Source organism: Mobula hypostoma, chromosome 12, assembly GCF_963921235.1.
Source record: "Mobula hypostoma chromosome 12, sMobHyp1.1, whole genome shotgun sequence".
NCBI lineage: Eukaryota > Metazoa > Chordata > Chondrichthyes > Myliobatiformes > Myliobatidae > Mobula > Mobula hypostoma.
In genome coordinates this window covers 117,354,227-117,374,172 of record NC_086108.1, presented here as the reverse complement: position 1 = coordinate 117,374,172, position 19,946 = coordinate 117,354,227, and the positions used below count along the sequence as shown (strand labels likewise).

Here is a 19,946-nt window from a genome sequence, read left to right as displayed (position 1 = left end):
CCATTTCCCTCTATGATAGGTATACCACTTTGGATTCTGCTGTGGGGAACAAACTACCCGGGAGAAGCAGCAGCGGGCAGGCCTGTGGCTCAGAAGGGACGGGGACAGAAGGAGAGTGCAGTAATAATTGGGCAGCAGCCTGGAAAATCTGTGGACGCGATAAAAACATCTGGGTGGTATGTTGCCTCCCTGGTGCCAGGGTCAAGGATGACTCAGATCGGGTCCATGGCATTCTAGAGAGGGAGAGTGAACAGCCAGAAGTCACGGTCCATATTAGCAGCAACGACATAGATAGGAAGAGAGAGGTGGTTCTGAAGAGAGAATATGGGGAGTTCGGTTGAAAGCTGAAAAGCAGAACTTCCAGGCTAGTAATCTCTAGATTGTTGCCTGTGCCATGCGCCAGTGACAGTAAGAATAGGATGATTTGGCAGATAAATGCATGGCTGTAGAGTTGGTGTAGGGGACAGCGTTCATATTTCTGGATCATTGGGATCTCTTCCACGGAAGGTATGACCTGTACTAAAAGGGATGGGTTACACCTGAACCTGAGGGGTCTAATATCTTTGCGGGCAGATTTACTAGAGTTGTTGGGAAGGGTTTAAACCAATTTGGCAATGGGATAGGAACTGGAGGGATAGGCTAGAGCAACACACACAAAATGCTGGAGGAACTCAGCAGGCCAGGCAGAATCTATGGAAAAAAGTACAGTTGGTGTCTTGGCCTGAAACAGTGGAGTTAAGAGAACTACAAAAGCATGAGAGAGGAGCAGGTCAAGACTGATTGGAAGGGGACTCCATCTCAGGGATGATGGCAGATCAGCAATGGCTGGAATTTTCAGGGACCAATTCGGAAGACACAGGATATGTACATCCCAAAGAAGAAGTAATATTCTAAAGGGAGGGTGGGGCTACCGTGGCTGACAAGGAAAGTCAAAGACAGCATAAAAGCAAGGGAGAAGGCATACAATATAGCAAAAAATTAGTGGGAAGTGAAAGGAGTCAGAAGCTGTATAAAAACCAACAGAAGGTAACTGTGAAAGCCATGAGGAGAGAAAAGATGAAATAGGAAGGGAAGGTAGCCAATCATATCAAAGAGGATACCAAAAGTTTCTTCAAATACATAAAATGTAAAAGAGAGGTGAGAGTGGATATGGAACCACTGGAAAACATGCTGGAGAGGTAGTAACGGGGGAGACAGAAATGGCTGAGGAATTTATTAAGTATTTTGTGTCAGTCTCCACTATGGAAGACACAAACAGTATGCCAGAAATATGAGAGTAAAAAGAGGCAGAAGTGAGTATAGCTGTTATTACTAAGGAGAGGTGCTTGGGAAGCTATAAGGTCAGAAGGTAGATAAGCCAGATGGACCAAGTGGATGGCACACCAGGATTTTGAAAGAAGAAACTGAAGAGATTGTGGAGGCATTGGTAATGATGTTTCAAGAATCACTAGATTCTGGCATGGTTCCAGAGGACTGGTAATTGTAAATGTCACCCACCCCACTTTCATGAAGGGAGGGAGGCAGAAGAAAGGAAATTATAGGCCAGTTAGCCTGACTTCAGTGGTTGGAAAAATGTGGGAGTCTATAAGAACCCATGATATTACAGGAAAGATGCTAGCATGGATAGAGCAATGGCTGATTGGCAGAAGACAAAGAGTGGGAATAAAGGAGGCCTTTTCTGATTGGTTGTCGGTAACTTCTGGTGTTCTACAGGGTTTGGTGTTGGGACCACTTCTTTACATATTATCTGTCAATGATTTCGATGATGGAATTGATGGCTTTATAGCCAAGTTTGTGGATGAAATGAAGGTGGAGGGTCAAGTAGTGTTGAGGAAGCAGGGAGGCTGCAGAAGGACTTGGGAAGATTAGGAGAATGGGCAAAGAGGTGGCAGATGGAATATCGTGGTCAGAAGTGTATGGTCATACACTTTCCTTGAAGGAATAAAGGCATAGACTATTTTCTAATTGAAGAGAAAATTCAAAAATCAGGGATGCAAAGGGACATTGGAGTCCTTGTGCAGGATTCCCTAAAGGTTAATTTTCAGGTTGAAGCAACACTCACAACACGCTGGAGGAACTCAGCAGGTCGGGCAGCATCTGTGGAAAAGATCGGTCGACGTTTCGGGCCGGAACCCTTCGTCAGGACTGAAGAGGGAAGGGGCAGAGGCCCTATAACGAAGGTGGGGGGAGGGTGGGAAGGAGAAGGCTGGTAGGTTCCAGGTGAAAAACCAGTGAGGGGAAAGATAAAGGGGTGGGGGAACGGAGGCAGGGAGGTGTTAGGCAGGAAAGGTGAAGAAGGAATAGGGGAAAACACAATGGGTAGTAGAAGGAGGCGGAACCATGAGGGAGGTGATAGGCAGCTGGGGGAGGGGGCAGAGTGACATAGGGATAGAGGAGGGGAGGGGGAGGGAATTACCGGAAGTTGGAGAATTCTATGTTCATACCAAGGGGCTGGAGACTACCTAGACGGTATACGAGGTGTTGGTCCTCCAACCTGAGTTTAGCCTCATCATGGCAGTAGAGGAGGCCATGTATGGACGTATCTGAATGGGAATGGGAAGCAGAGTTGAAGTGGGTGGCTACTGGGAGATCCTGTCTGTTTTGGCGGATGGAGCGGAGGTGCTCGACGAAGCGGTCCCCCAATCTGCGTCGGGTTTCACTGACGTAGAGGGGGCCGCACCGGGAGCACCGGATGCAATAGGTGACCCCAACAGACTCACAAGTGAAGTGTTGCCTCACCTGGAAGGACTGTTTGGGGCCCTGAATGGTGGCAAGAGAGGAGGTATAGGGACAGGTGTAGCACTTGCGCTTACAGGGATAAGTGCCGGGTGAGAGATCCGTGGGGAGGGACGTGTGGATCAGGGAGTCGCGGAGGGACCAATCCCTGCGGAAAGCAGAGTGGGGTGGAGAGGGAAAGATGTGCTTAGTGGTGGGGTCCTGTTGAAGGTGGCGGAAGTTGTGGAGGATAATGTGCTGGATCCGGAGGCTGGTGGGGTGGTAGGTGAGGACAAGGGGAACTCTGTCCCTGTTGTGGTGGCAGGAGGATGGGGTGAGGGCCGAAGTGTGGGAAATGGAGGAGAAACGGGTGAGAGCATCATGATTTTATGTTTATAATTTTCAGGTTGAGTTGGTGGTAAGGAAGACAAATGCATTATTAGCATTCAGTTTGGGAGGACTGGAATACCAAAGCAAGGTTGTAATGCTGAGGCTTCATAAGAGATTGGTCAGATCACACTTGCAGTATTATGAGCAGTTTTGGGCCCCTTATCTAAGAAAAGTTGAGTGAGGATTGGAGGTTCACGGGAATGATTAAAGTAATGAAAGGGTTAATATAAGAGGAACATTTGAGCCTTTATGTCAGTACTGGCTGGAGCTTAGAATGAGGGGGACTCTTATTGAAACCTATAGAATATGGAAAGGTCTGGGTAGAGTGGATGTGGAGAGTATGTTTCCTATAGTGGGGTTTAGTCTAGGACCAGAGGGCACAGCCTTTGAATCGACAGATGTCCATTTAGATCAGAGTTGAGGAGGAATTTCTTTCGCCAGAGGGTGGTGAATCTGTGGAATTCATTGCTATGGAGGACAAGTCATTGAGTGCATTTAAAGTGGAGGTTGGTAGGTCCTTGATTAGTCAGCATCAAAAGTTATGGGAGGAAGCCAAGAGTTCTGGTCGCCTCACTACAGGAAGGATGTGGAAACCATAGAAAGGGTGCAGAGGAGATTTACAAGGATGTTGCCTGGATTGGCAAGTATGCCTAAGAAGACAGGTTGAGTAAACTCGGCTTTTTCTCCTTGGAGTGATGGAGGACGAGAGGTGACCTGACAGAGGTGTATAAGATGATGAGAGGCATTGATCATGTGGATAGTCAGAGGCTTTTTCCTAGGGCTGAAATGGTTGCCACAAGAGGACACAGGTTTAAGGTGCTGGGGAGTAGGTACAGAGGAGATGTCAGGGATAAGTTTTTCACGAAGAGAGTGGTGAGTGTGTGGAATGGGCTGCCAACAACGGTGGTGGAGGCGGATACGATAGGGTCTTTTAAGAGACTTTTGGACAGGTACAAGGAGCTTAGAAAAATAGAGGGCTATGGGTAAGCCTAGTAATTTCTAAGGTAGGGACATATTTCGCACAACTTTGTGGGCCGAAGGGCCTGTATTGTGTCGTAGGATTTCTATGTTTCTAGAAGGGGGTTGAGAAGGATAGTAGTAAGGATAGGACTCATTGGGCTGAATGGACTAATTCTGCTCCTCTGTCTTACATTCTTATTGTATCGGCTTCCACCAACTGCCCTGGCTGAGTATTCCCAATACCCACCATTCCGTCTGGAAAACTGTCCTCAGAAATCTCCTTTAAACCTGTGCCCTCTGGAATTTGTGAGAATGACTACTTACCCTCTGCCTCTCATAATTTAATATACTGTATTTCTATCAGCTTTACCTTTAGCCTACAATTCTCCAGAGAAAGCAACCCAAGTTTGTCCAACCTCTCATTATAGCTCAAACCCCCTAATCCAGCCAGCATCCTGATAAACCTTTTCCTACCCTCTCCAAACCTTCCACATACTTGCTGTAATGGGGTGAACAGAACTGCACACAGTATTCCAAATGCCACCTAACCTAAGTTTTATACAGGTGCAACATGACCTCTTGACTCTTTTACTCAATGCCTCAACCAACATGAACCCCCAACTTTTATACTTAATGCCCCAGTCAATGAAAGCAACAGTGCCATCTGTTGCTCTTTGCTGCCCTGTCCTCTTTTACTTACATATTCATGGAATGAGGGACTTGCTTCCCAGGATCCCTCTGTATATCAGTCTTACATTTGACTTCCAAAAGTGCACGACTCACCCTTGCCCGAATTAAACTCCATCTGCCATATTTCCAATTGATCAATGCCCCGCTGTATCCTTTGACTACCTTCTTCACTATCCACAACTCCAATTATTTTGCCATCTGCATTTACTCCCCAGCTTGTAGTATATCCAGCTCATTTATAAATATGATAATCCAGCACTGATCTCTATAGAACAGCACTGGTCATGTCATGGACCTGCAGCCAGAATAACACCCCCTCGACTGCCACCCTCTGTCTTCTACTGACCACCTCTTTGTTTCAGCATGAATTGTCTGTCGTACCTGGAAGTGTTTTGACAACAGACTCTTCCGATTGTCCTCAATTTGCTGGAACTGCCCCTTCATTCCTTTCACTTGAGTCTCCATTTTCAAGACGTACTGGAAATCTCTTTGAGTCCTCAGATTCAGAACTTCAATAGACTGAGACATGTTCTGCACCTAAACACAAGCTGCAAATCAAACGACTGCAAGTGCTGGAATTCTGCTGTAACCCGTTCACAGGGCTCGCGTACAAACTTGGCTCGTTAGCTAACTTCGCTAACAGCCATGTGACTCGGAGTGAGAAGGCCACCTTTCATGAACAATATATAGCTAGGGTTGGTATGATTTGGGGGTTAAACCAGACAGGAACGTAGTGATGTTGTAGTTAAAGGAATCTTGATTTGAGTGAATGCTGTGGACTACTGCCCATAAACAATAATCCGTTGGCAAGAAATAACAGATCGTACACAGCATAAAATTATAAAGGAAATAGTATTTACTATTTTCAGCTTTATCAAACAGTTATTAAAAGAAAGAAAATGAAGAAGAAAATAAATAAAAGACACAATTACAGTTAGACCAGTCTAAATGTGCACATGACCATGGAGCTTGTCTCTTTCAAAGCTGGATATAACCGTCACTCACAGTGCCATGCCCACGGTCTGCGTGAAAGCACTTGCCACAGTCAGAACTTCCTTCGAACGAACTGGCCGTCTCCAACGAACAGGCCCTCTTGAAGCAGCTGGCCGTCTCGAGCCAACTGGCTCTCTCTCAGGAGTATCTGCCCTCCTCTTTGGAGATGTTCATCTGCACAGAGCATTTCCGGCTATGGGCACTCTCTCCCCACAGCATTTGGTGGCATCTTTTCTTCTGTCCCACTCCGTAGCTCATGCCAAAAGACCCCAGACCAGACTACTGTCCCTCATAAAACTCTTCGACACAGCTCTCTGGAACCACCTCTCACAGCCCACAATCCTGATTGGCTGATACAAATTCCTAAGTTGGACAACATGGGTCCTTATCTTAGCAGAAGCCAAAACACACCTTTACAGTGTGGCACACTGTTTTTACAGTAAACTGCTAATATAAACTGTCTCACAACGCAGCAGTGGAAATCTTAACCAGGACATTACATGGAAAATGCTGGAAACAACTAAGTGGCAGGATCTGAGGGCTGAGAAATAGTTTAACATTGTGGATTGAGGACCCTTTAGTGGAACTTTGTTCGATCTCACTCCCAGTTTGACAAAGAGTTTCAGACGTGAAGTATTCATTCTGTTTCCCTCTTCACAGAAGCTGTCTGACCATAAGATATAGGAGCAGAAGAAGGCCATTCGGCCCATTGAACTGCTCTGCCATTCAATCATGGGCTGATCCAATTCTTCCAGTCATCCCCATTACCCTGCCTTCTCCCCATACCCTTTGATACCCTGGCTGATCAAGAACCTGTCTATCTCTGCGTTCAATGCTCCCAATGATTTAGCCTCCACAGCCACTTGTGGCAACAAATTCCACAGACTTACTACCCTCAGACTAAAGTAATTTCTCCGCATCCCTGTTCTAAATGGACGTCCTTCAATCCTGAGCCGTGCCCTCTTGTTCTAGAATCCCCTACCATGGGAAATAACTTTGCCATATCTAATCTATTCAGGCCTTTTAACATTCGGAATGTTTCTATGAGATCCCCCCTCATTCTCCTGAACTCCAGGGAATACAGCCCAAGAGCTGCCAGATGTTCCTCATACAGTAACCCTTTCATTCCTGGAATCATTCTTGTGAATCTTCTCTGAACCCTCTCCAATGTCAGTATATCCTTTCTAAAATAAGGAGCCCAAAACTGCACAGAATACTCCAAGTGTGCCTTATAGAGCCTCAACATCACATCCCTGCTCTTATATTCTATACCTCTAGAAATGACTGCCAACATTGCGTTTGCCTTCTTCTCCACTGACTCAACCTGGAGGCTAACCTTTAGGGTACCCTGCAAAAGGACTCCCAAGTCCCTTTGCATCTCTGCATTTTGAATTCTCTCCCCATCTAAATAATAGTCTGCCCGTTTATTTCTTCCACCAAAGTGCATGGCCATACACTTTGCAACGTTGTATTTCATTTGCCACTTCTTTGCCCATTCCCCTAAACTATCTAAGTCTCTGCAAGCTCTCTGTTTCCTCAACACTACCCGCTCCTCCACCTACCTTTATATCATCAGCGAATTTAGCCACAAATCCACTAAACCTATAGTCCAAATCATTGACATACATCATAAAAAGCAGCGGTCCCTACACTGACTCCTGTAGAACTCCACTGGTAACCGGCAGGCAGCCGGAATAGGATCCCTTTATTCCCACTTTCTGTTGTCTGCCGATCAGCCAATGCTCCACCCACGCTAGTAACTTCCCTGTAATTCCATGGGCTCTTATCTTGCTGAGCAGCCTCATGTGCGGCACCTTGTCAAAGGTCTTCTGAAAATCAAGTGTTTTCAACAGTTTCAGTCTTGATATATCAAAATAAATTTTATAACACCTTGGTATTTATATTGGCTCAGTCATAGTTACAGAAGACGGAAATGGGTTCCATGGACTTACTCATCTCCGCCAACCAAGTTGCCTTTCTGAGCTGGTCCCTTCCTGTAAGACTGGTGAGCAGCTAATGTTGTCCCATCTTTCAAAAAGGTCTATAGGGATTATCTCAGCAACTTTAGACTGGTGACTCTCACTTCAGTGGATTGTTAATGACAGAAATTATGAGCAATTAGGCCGTAGTCAGCATAGTTGATGAAGTCAGAAGAATTGGGTGATGTGCACTTGGATTTTCAGGAGGCCTTTGACAAGCTGCACCACATGAGGCTGATTAACGAGCTACTACCCCATGGTATTACAGGAAAGATTCTGGCATGGATAAAGCAGTGGCTGATTGGCAAGAGGCAAAGAGTGGGAATAAAGGGAGCCTTTACAGGTTAGCTGCTGGTGACCAGTGGTGTTCCACAGGGGTCTGGGTTGGGACTGATTCTTTTTACATTATATGTCAATGATTTGGAAGATGAAATTGATTCCTTTATTGCAAAATTTGCAATGATATGCATATAGGGGGAGGGGCAGGTAGTTTTGAGTAAGTAGAGAGGCTACAGAAGGATTCAGATTAGGAGACTGGGCAAAGAAATGATAAATGGAATACAGTGTTGGGAAGTGTATGGTCATGCACTTTGGCAGATGAAATGAAAGTGCTGACTATTTTCTAAATAGAGAGAAAATACAAAAAACTGAGGTGCAAAGAGACTGGCAGTCCCTGTGCAAGATTGCTTCAAGGTTAATTTGCAGGTTGACTCTGTGGTGAAGGCAAATGCAATGTTAGCATTCATTTCAAGAAGACTAAAATATAAAAGCAAAGATGTAACATTGAGACTTTAAAAAGCACTGGTGAGGCCACACTTGGAGTATTGTGAACAGGTTTTGGGGCCTGTATCTTAGAAAGTATGTGCTGAAACTGGAGAGGGTTCAAAAATGATTTCAGGATTGAATGTCTTTAAATCCTAGAATAGAGGGGTGTTCTAAAAGATTAGGGAGAATTTACTTAGCTAGAGAGTGGTGAATCTGTGGCATTCTTTGACACAGGCAGCTGTGGAGGCCAAGTTTTAATGTATATTTCAGGCAGATGTGGATAGATTCTTGATTGGTCAGGGATGGCGGGATACGGGGAGAAGGCAGGAGATTGGGGCTGAGAGGAAATTTGGATCAACCATGATGAAATGGCGGAGTAGACTCAATGGGCCTGTATCTTTGACCATAAGATACAGGAGCAGAATTAGGCCATTCAGGCCATTAAGTCTGCTCCGTTATGCTATCATGGCTGCTCCCGGAGCCCACTTAACCCCATATATCTGCCTTCTCACCATAACCTTTGATGCCTTGGTTGATCAGGGAACGATCAACTCCCACCTTAAATATACCCCTGGATGTGACATTCTCTGCACTCTGTGGCAGAGCATTCCACAGATTCACTACTCTCTAGCTAAAATAATTCCTCCTTACCTCTATTCTGAATGGACGACCCTCAATTTTGAGGCTGTGCCCTCTAGTTCTGGATACCCCACCCTAGGAACAGCCTTTCACAAATCAGTGCCAGCTAGTCCATTCAACATTCGGTAGGTTTCAATGAGATCCCTCTACATTCTTCTAAATTCCAGTGAGTACAGGCCCAAAGCTGCCAAATGCTCCTGATATGTTAACCCCTTCATTCCCAGAATTATCCTCGTTAACCTCCTCTGGACTCTCTCTAATGACAACACATCCTTTCTGAGATATGAGGCCCAAAACTGTTGACAATACTCCAAGTGCGACCTGACTAGTGTCTTATAAAAGCTCAGAATTATCTCCTCGTTTTTACATTCTATTTCCCTTGAAATAAATGGCAATTTTGCATTTGCCTTCTTTACCACAGACACAACCTGTAAATTAATCTTCTGGGAGTCTTGCACGAGGACTCCGAAGTCAATCTGCACCTCTGCTGTTTGAACCTTAGATAATAATCCACACTATTGTTCCTTTTACCAAAATGCATTATCATACATTTCCCAGCACTGTATTCCATCTGCCACTTTTTTGCCCATTCCTGCAATTTCTCTAATTCCTGTTGCAATCGCATTGCTTTCACAGCACTATCTACCCCTCCACCTATCTTCGTATCATCTGCAAACTTTGCCACAAAGCCATCAATCCCATTATTCAAATCATTGACAAACAATGTGAGAAGTAGTGGTCCCAATACTGACCCCTGAGGAACACCACTAGTCAACAGCAGCCAACCAGAAAAGGTCCCTTTTATTCCCACTCATTGCATCCAGCCTGTCAGCCATTCCTCTATCCATCCCAGTAACTTTCCTGTAATACCACAGGATTTTACCTTGTAAATCAGTCTCAAGTGTGGAATCTTATTAAATGCCTTCTGAAAATCCAAGTGGAAGATATCCACTGCTTCTCTTCTGTCCACCCTCGAGAAGTTTTGGCAGTTGGATTGTGCAATCAAGTCAATCAAGATTTGAACAGCTCAGACTCAGCAGAAAGCAGCTGATTGGGCAATTGAGGTCAGGTGACCAAGCAGTTTGATTGGGCAATCGAAGTTGAAAAGCTCAAACAAATAAAAAGAGGGGTAGCTCAAGCAGAGCGGCCAGTGAGTGAGCGGGCCAGTGTAGGAGTAGAGCTTTGAGGCTTTGGCTCGAGAGGCTTCGGCGAGCTTGCTCCCAGTGAGGTAAGGCCTGGTAAGTTTCTTTAATTAATTTAATTATCTTAGGAGTTGGTAATGGAGGCAGTAGATAGGACAGTCCAGTTCTCCGATTGTATGTTGTGGGAAGTCAGGGACAGCACAATTGTCTCTGATGACTACTCCCACAAAAGGTGCATTCAGCTGTAGCTCCTGTTAAACCGAGTTAGGGAACTGGAGCTGGAGCTGGAGCTGGATGAACTTCAGATCATTCGGGAGGCAGAGGCAGTAATGAATCAGAGTTTCAGGGAGACAGTCACCCCTAAACATCAGGGGGCAGGTAATTGGGTGACTGTCAGGAGAGGGAAGGAGAATAGACAGAAAGAGCAGAGCACCCCTGTGGCTGTTCCCATCAACAATAAGTATACTGTTTTGGATACTGTTGGTAGGGACAACCTACCAGGAACAAGTCGTAGTGGTCGTGTCTCTGGCACCGAGACTGGACCCTCAGTTCAGAAGAGAAGGAGGGAAAAGAGGAGAGAAGTAGTGACAGGGGATTCGATAGTTAGGGGGACAGATAAGAGGTTCTGTGGGAGAGATTGAGAATCCTGGATGGTCTGTTGCCTCCCTGGTGCCAGGGTCCGCGATATCTCGGATCGAGTTCTCGGTATTCTCAGGAGAGAGGGTGAGCAGCCAGATGTCATGATCCACATGGGGACCAATGAGATAGATAGGAGTAGGGATGAGGTCCTGAAGAAGGAATAGTGGGAGTTAGGAAAGAAGTTAAAAAGCAGGGCCTCAAGGGTGGTAATCTCGGGATTGCTGCCTGTGCCACGAGACAGAGAGGGTAGGAACAGGAAGTTATGGTAGATGAATGCGTGGCTGAAGAGTTGGTGCAGGGGGCGGGGGTTCAGATTTCTGGATCATTGGGATCTCTTCTGGAGAAGGTCTGACCTGTACAAAAAGGACGGGCTGCACCTGAACTGGAAAGGGACCAGGTTTGCTAGAGCTGTTGGGGAGGGTTTAAACTAGTTTGGCAGGGGGGTGGGAATCAGAATGTGAGTGCAGAGATTGGGGTAGAAGGACAAGGGCATGATGCTACGTGTTCTGAGTTGGTGAGGAAGGACAGGCAGGGGACAAAACATAAACGTAGCCAGTTAGAAGGGTTGAAATGTGTCTATTTCAACGCTCGGAGTATTAGGAATAAAGGGGATGAACTTACAGCATGGATCAGTACGTGGAACTATGATGTTGTGGCCGTTACTGAAACTTGGCTGGAGGAAGGGCAGGTTTGGCTGATACAGGTACCGGGTTTAGGTGTTTTAAAACGAATAGGATGGGAGGTAGAAAAGGTGGGGGAGTAGCATTACTGGTCAGGGATAGTATCACGGCTATAGAAAGAGAGGACACTGCAGAGAGAGTCGGTGTGGGTGGAAGTCAGAAATAGGAAGGGATCAATCACTGTGCTGGGAGTAGTCTACAGGCCCCCAGATAGCCCTCGGGACACCGAGGAGCAGATAAGCCGGCAGATTTTAGAATGATGCAGGAAATACAGGGTTGTAGTTCTGGGTGATTTCAACTTCCCTCATATTGACTGGCACCTCCTGACTGCAAGGGGGATAGACGGGGCTGAATTTGTCAGGTGTGTTCAAGAAGGATTCCTGACACAGTATGTGGACCGGCCGACGAGAGGAGAGGCCATACTGGATCCAGTTCTGGGTAATGAACCTGGTCAGGTGGCAGACCTCTTGGTGGGGGAGCATTTTGGTGAGAGTGACCACAACTCCCTTAGCTTCAGCATAGCTATGGAAAAGGATAAAAACAGACAAAATGGGAAAGTGCTTAACTGGGGAAGGGCTAACAATGAAGGGATGAGGCAGGAACTAGCGAGAGTAAATTGGAAACAGATGTTCAAGGGTGAAAGCACAGAAGTAATGTGGAGGAAGTTCAGGGACCACTTGTGCTGGGTTCGGGATAGGTTTATCCCACTGAGACAATGAAAAAATGGTAGGAAAGAGAACCACAGCTGACGAAACACGTGAGACAACTCATCAAGAGGAAGAAGGAAGCATATGTTAGATCTAAGAAGCAGGAAGCAGGAGGGGCTCATGAGAAATATAGGGTAGGCAGGAAGGAGCTTAAGAAAGGACTTAGGAGAGCTCGAAGGGGGCATGAGAAGGCCTTGGCATGTAGGATTAAGGAGAACCCCAAGGCGTTCTGTGGGTATGTGAAGAACAGAAGGTTGACAAGAATGAAGGTGGGGCCTCTAAAGGATGAAGAAGGCAACATGTGCCTGGAGGCGGAGGAGGTTGGGGAGCGTCTAAATGAATACTTTGTTTCAGAATTCACAAGTGAAAAGGACCTTGATCAGGGTGAGGTCGAAATAGAACAGGCCTGTGTGCTGGACAATGTGGAGATTAAGGAAAAAGTAGTGTTGGATCTTCTTAAAAACATCAAGATTGATAAGTCCCCAGGGCCAGACGTGATATACCCCAGGTTGCTGTGGGAAGTGAGAGAAGAGATTGCTGGAGCAGTAGCTATGATCTCTGAATCCTCTTTGGCTGCAGGGGAGGTGCCGGAGGACAGGAGAATGGCAAATGTAGTTCCCTTGTTTAAAAAAGGTAATAGGGAGAATCCTGGGAACTATAGACCGGTGAGTCTTACATCAGTGGTCTGCAAACTATTGGAAAGGATTCTTAATGATAGGATCTACGAGCACTTGGAGAAGTACAGTCTACTAAAAGATAGTCAACATGGCTTTGTGAAGGGAAGGTCGTGCCTCACGAGCCTAATTGAGTTTTTTGAAGAGGTAACTAAAGAAATTGATGAGGGTAGGGCAGTAGATGTGATCTACATGGATTTTAGCAAGGAATTTGACAAGGTCCCCCACGAAAGACTCATCCAGAAAGTCACGAGGCATGGGATCAGTGGAACCTTGGCTGTTTGGATAAAAAATTGGTTTACAGGAAGAAAGCAGAGGGTAGTAGTGGAAGGAAAGTATTCTGCCTGGAGGTCAGTGACTAGTGGAGTGCTGCAAGGATTTGTCCTGGGATCCCTGCACTTTGTGATTTTTATAAGTGACCTGGATGAAGAGGCGGAAGCAACAGGAATTCTGCAGACGCTGGAAATTCAAGCAACACACATAAAAGTTGCTGGTGAACGCAGCAGGCCAGGCAGCATCTCTAGGAAGAGGTGCAGTCGATGTTTCAGGCCGAGACCCTTCCTAGAGATGCTGCCTGGCCTGCTGCTTTCACCGGCAACTTTTATGTGTGTTGCTTGAAGAGGCGGAAGGATGGGTGAGTAATTTTGCAGATGACATGAAGATTGGAGGAGTTGTGGATGGAGCTGTAGGTTGTCGAAGGTTACAAGAGGATATAGACAGGATGCAGAGTTGGGCAGAAAAGTGGCAGATGGAGTTCAATCGGGATAAGTGTGAGGTGATGCATTTTGGAAGGACAAACCAGAAGGCTGAGTACAGGGTTAATGGTCGGTGTGAGATGAACAGAGTGTGGATGAACAGAGGGACCTTGGGGTTCAAATCCGTACATCCCTCAAGGTCGCTGCACAGGTTGCTAGGATAGTTAAGAAGGCCTATGGGATGCTAGGCTTCATTAATAGGGGGATTGAGTTCAAGAGTAGAGAAGTCATGTTGCAACTCTACAAATCTCTGGTGAGACCACACTTAGAGTACTGTCAGAACCTCAGAGGAGGTTCAAGGATGATTTTGGGAATGAATGGGTTAACATATGAGTAATATTTGATGTGTCTGGGCCTGTATTCATTGGAATTTAGAAGGATATGGGGGGATTTCAATGAAACCTTTTGAATGTTGAAAGGCCGAGAAGAGTAGATGTGGAAAGGATGTTTCCTGTGATGGGGAGACTAGGACAAGAGGGCACAGCCTCAGGATAGAGGGGTGTCTATTTAAGACAGATGTGGTGAAAGTTCGTTAACCAGAGGGTGGTAAATTGTGGAATTTATTCCCACAGCAACTGTATTTCAGGAGGAGATTGACAGGGTCTTGATTGGCCACAGCATCAAAAGTTATGGGGAGAACACCAGGGAGTGTGGCTGAGGAGGGGAAATGAGGTTCAGCCATTATTGAATGGCGAACAGACTCGATGAGCCAAATGGCTGAACTCACCCCCTGTGTCTCATGGTCTTACTAATATAATTTCAGGTGTTGATCCATGCCCTGAGGTCATCTCCCCTTCCCGCAAATACTCCTGGCATTGAAATATGCACAGCTCAGAATATTAGTTGCACCATCCTTAACCTTTTTCTTCCTGACTTTGAGGTCTTAACAATATCTCTCTCTGCAGCTTTTCCACTATCTGTTCTTGTGGTCAGATGCCTTGCAATTCCCATAGCAGCTGGTGATGCAGTTGGTCAGGACAATCTCAATGGTGCTGCTGTAAAAGTTGGTTAGAATTGGGTGAGTGGAGACTTGCTTGCCTGAATCTCTTCATGAGGTGGAGACACAGCTGCACCCTTTAACTAAAGAGGTGGTGTGGAGGGATAAAGGTTATGTGCACTGTCAGAAACTTGGTGCTCTTAACTCTCTCCATTGAGAAGCCTATCAGGTTCCGCTTTAAATATACCTGATGATTTGACCTTCACAGCTGTATATGGCAATGAATTCCACAGATTCACCAGCACCTAGCTAAGGAGATTCCTCCTCATCTGTGTTCTGAATGGATAGGCTTCTATTCTGAGGCTGTGCCCCCCAGTCCTAGACTCATCCCCCTGCCAGAAACATCCTCTCCACATCCACCCTAGGACTTTCAATATTCGCTAGGTTTCAAGAATAACTTCCCTCAAACTTCTAAACTCCAGTGAGTACAAACCCAGACAAGAGAAGATCAGTAGATACTGGAAATCCAAGCAATACACACAAACTGCTGGAGGAACTCAGTAGGCCAGGTAGCATCTATGGAAAAAAGTCAACGTTTTGGGCTGAAACCCTTTGGCAGGACTGTTCCAGAGCCATCAAGCACTCCTCATACTTTAACCCTTTCATTTCTGGAATTTTTCTTGTGAAACTCCTCTGGGTACCCTTCAATCCATTCTCCATCATTCCTTAGACAAGAGGCCCAAAACTGCTCACAATACCCCAAAATTAATGCTAAAATTATACTTGCCTTCCTTATCACCAACTCGACCTGAAAGTTAACCTTTAGGGAACTCCTTACAGGCTTTTCTCTCTGCCTCTACCACTTCCACACCAGCAAAATCAACCCATGTATATCTAAACTCTTCTTATAGGTCATGCTCTCTAATCCAGACAACATCCTGGTGAACCTCTTCTGGACTCTGTTCAAAGCCTGAATATGTCTCTAATCCAGACAACATCCTGGTAAATCTCTTAACACCATAGCACAGTAAGAAACAGGAACCGAATTTGGGCCATTCAGCCCATCGAGTTTGCTCTGCCATTCCATCATAGCTGATCCTGAATCCCACTGTACTCCATACATCCAAGGACTTGGCCTCCTCCAAAGTGTGTGGCAGAACATTCCAGATTCACAGCTCTCTGGCTAAAAAATTTCCTTCTTACCTCTGTTCTAAAAGATCACCCCTCAATTTTGAGGTTGTGTCTTCTAGTTCTGGATAGCCCCACCACAGGAAAAATCCTCTGTACATACCCTATCTAGTCCTTCCAACATTCAGTAGGTTTCAATGAGATGCCCCCTCATTCTTCTAAATTCCAGTGAGTACAGACCTAAAGCTGCCAAACGTTCCTCATATGTTAACCCCGTCATTCCCAGAATCATCCTTGTGATCCTCCTCTGGACTCTCTCCAATGACAACACATTCCTTCTGAGATATGGGGCCCCAAACTGTGGACAATACTCCAAGTGCGGCCTGACTTGTATCTTATAAAGGCTTAGCATTATCTCCTTGTTTTTATATTCTATTCCCCTTGAAATAAACGCCAACCATTTCATTTGCCGCCTTTACCACAGTCTCGTCTTGTAAATTAACCTTCTGGGAGTCTTGCATGAGGACTCCTAAGTCCCTCTGAACTTCTGATGTTTGAACCTTCTCCCCATTTAGATAATAGTCCCCACTGTTGTTTCTTTTACTAAAATGCATTATCATACATTTCCCAACATTGTATTCCATCTGCCACTTTTTTGCCATTTTGTCAAAGTCCTACCGCAATCACATTGCTTCTTCAGCACTAACTAGCCCTCCATCTGTCTTCATATCATCCACAAACTTTGCCACAAAGCAATCCCCAATCCCATTATCCAAATCATTGACAAACAATGTGAAAAGCAGTTGTCCTAATACTGACCCCTGAAGAACACCGCTAGTCACTGGCAGCCAACCGGAAAAGGCCCCTTTTATTCCCACTCGCTGCCTCCTGCCTGTCAGCTATTACACTATCCATGCCAGTATCTTTCCTGTGATGCCATAAGGTTTTATCTTGTTAAGCAGCCTCATGTGTGGCACCTTATCAAATGCCTTCTGAAAATCCAAATAAACGACACCTACTGACTCTCCTTTGTCCACCCTGCTTGTTACTTCCTCGAAGAACTCTAACAGATTTGCCAGGCAAGATTTCCCTTCACAGAAACCATTCTGACTTTGACTTATTTTATCATTAGTCTCCAAGTACCCTAAAATCTCATCCTTAATAATAGACTCCAACACTTTCCCAACCACTGAAGTTAGGCTAAAAGGCCTATAATTTCCTTTCTTTTGCCTTCCTCCCTTCTTAAAGAGTGGAGTGACATTTGCAATCTTTCAGTTCTCTGGGGCCATGCCAGAATCAAGTGATTCTAGAAAAATCGTGACCAATGCATCCGTTATCTCTTCAGCTGTGTTGAGCGAAGTTATCCTCTCTGGTTCAAGAGTCTGATGGTTGAAGGGTAATAACTGTTCTTGAACCTGGTGCTGTGAGTCCTGATGCTCCTGTACCTTCTTCCTGATGGCAGCAATGAGAAGAGAGCATAGGCAGGATGGTGGATGTGGTGGGGGCCCCTGACGAAGAATGCTGCTTTCCTGCGACAACAGTCTGTGTGGATGAACTCCCTGTCACATCCAGGTCTCATCATGTATGAAGTACAGTTGTGTTCTACTTTTTACTTTTAAACTTGTGCCATAAATGTACCCTGTTATTTGTTGATTTACTTGTGGTAATATTATTCTATGTGTTGTGTGTGCTATCTGTACTGTGTTGTGCACCTTGGTCTGGAAGAATGTTTTGTTTGGTAGTGTACTGTACATGTGTATGGTTGAATGATAATAAACTTAGAAGCATAGAAAACCTCCAGCACAAAGTTGTGCCGAACATGTCCCTACCTTAGAAATTACTAGGCTTACCCATAGCCCTCTATTTTTCTAAACTCCATGTACCTATCCAAAAGTCTCTTAAAAGACCCTATTGTATCTGCTTCCACCACTGTCGCCGGCAGCCCATTCCACACACTCACCACTCTCTGTGTAAAAAACTTACCCCTGACATCTCCTCTGTACCTACTCCCCAGCACCTTAAACCTGTGTCCTCTTGTGGCAACCACTTCAGCCCTGGGGAAAAGCCTCTGACTATCCACACGATCAATGCCTCTCATCATCTTATACACCTCTACCAAGCCACCTCTTATCCTCCATCGCTCCAAGGAGAAAAGGCCGAGTTCACTCAACCTATTCTCATAAGGCATGCTCCCCAATCCAGGCAACATCCTTGTAAATCTCCTCTGCACTCTTTCTATGGTTTCCACATCCTTCCTGTAGTGAGGCCACCAGAACTGAGCACGGTACTCCCAAGTGTGGTCTGACTAGGGTCCTATATAGAATAGTACAGCACAGTACAGGCCCTTCGGCCCACAATGTTGTGCCAACCCTCAAACCCTGCCTCACATATAAGCCCCCACCTTAAATTTCTCCATATACCTGTCTAGTAGTCTCTTTAACTTCACTAGTGTATCTGCCTCCACCACTGACTCAGGCAGTGCATTCCACGCACCAACCACTCTCTGAGTAAAAAACCTTCCTCTAATATCCCCCTTGAACTTCCCACCCCTCACCTTAAAGCCATGTCCTCTTGTATTGAGCAGTGGTGCCCTGGGGAAGAGGCGCTGGCTATCCACTCTATCTATTCCTCTTATTATCTTGTACACCTCTATCATGTCTCTTCTCATCCTCCTTCTCTCCAAAGAGTAAAGCCCTAGCTCCCTTAATCTCTGATCATAATGCATACTTTCTAAACCAGGCAGCATCCTGGTAAATCTCCTCTGTACCCTTTCCAATGCTTCCACATCCTTCCTATAGTGAGGCGACCAGAAATGGACACTGTACTCCAAGTGTGGCCTAACCAGAGTTTTATAGAGCTGCATCATTACATCGCGACTCTTAAACTCTATCCCTCGACTTAGGAAAGCTAACACCCCATAAGCTTTCTTAACTACCCTATCCACCTGTGAGGCAACTTTCAGGGATCTGTGGACATGTATCCCGAGATCCCTCTGCTCCTCCACACTACCAAGTATCCTGCCATTTACTTTGTACTCTGCCTTGGAGTTTGTCCTTCCAAAGTGTACCACCTCACACTTCTCCGGGTTGAACTCCATCTGCCACTTTTCAGCCCACTTCTGCATCCTATCAATGTCTCTCTGCAATCTTTGACAATCCTCTACACTATCTACAACACCACCAACCTTTGTGTCGTCTGAAACTTGCCCACCCACCCTTCTACCCCCACATCCAGGTCGTTAATAAAAATCATGAAAAGTAGAGGTCCCAGAACAGATCCTTGTGGGACACCACTAGTCACAATCCTCCAATCTGAATGTACTCCCTCCACCACCACCCTCTGCCTTCTGCAGGCAAGCCAATTCTGAATCAACCTGGCCAAACTTCCCTGGATCCCATGCCTTCTAACTTTCTGAATAAGCCTACTGTGTGGAACCTTGTCAAATGCCTTACTAAAATCCATATAGATCACATCCACTGCACTACCCTCATCTATATGCCTGGTCACCTCCTCAAAGAACTCTATCAGGCTTGTTAGACACGATATAGTTGCAACATTACCTCTTGGCTCCTAAATTCAATTCCACAATTAATACACCGTATGCCTTCTTAACCACAGAGTCAACCTGCACAGCTGCTTTGAGCAACCTATGGACTCGGACCCCAAGATCCCTCTGATCCTCCACACTGCCAAGAGTCTTACCATTAATACTATATTTTGCCATCATATTTGACCTACCAAAATGAACCACTTCACACTTATCTGGGTTGAACTCCATCTGCCATTTCTCAGCCCAAGTTTTGCATCCTATGAATGTTCCGCTGTAACCTCGGACAGCCCTCCATACTATCCAAAACACCCCCAACTTTGTGTCGTCAGCAAACTTACTAACCCATCCCTCCACTTCCTCATCCAGGTCATTTACAAAAATCACGAAAAGTAAGGGTTCCAGAACAGATCCTTGAGGCACTCCACTGGTCACTGGCCTCCATGCAGAATATGACCCATCTACAACCACTCTTTGCCTTCTGTGGGCAAGCCAGTTCTGGATCCACAAAGCAAAGTCCCCTTGGATCCCATGCCTCCTTACTTTCTCAATAAGCCTTGTTGTTTTCCTGATAGATGATAGACGGCACAGGAAGGGACGTTTTCC

General features: G+C 45.7%; 1 protein-coding gene across 1 annotated transcript in view; it reads right to left on the bottom strand.

Moving 5' to 3' along the window:
• olfm3a (olfactomedin 3a) overlaps nucleotides 1-19,946 on the bottom strand; it is a 65,244-nt gene that overhangs the window by 15,813 nt on the left and 29,485 nt on the right. The window contains exon 3 of the mRNA XM_063065086.1: nucleotides 5,137-5,292. Coding sequence (XP_062921156.1) covers nucleotides 5,137-5,292 — 156 coding nt within the window. The remainder of the gene's footprint in view (nucleotides 1-5,136; nucleotides 5,293-19,946) is intronic.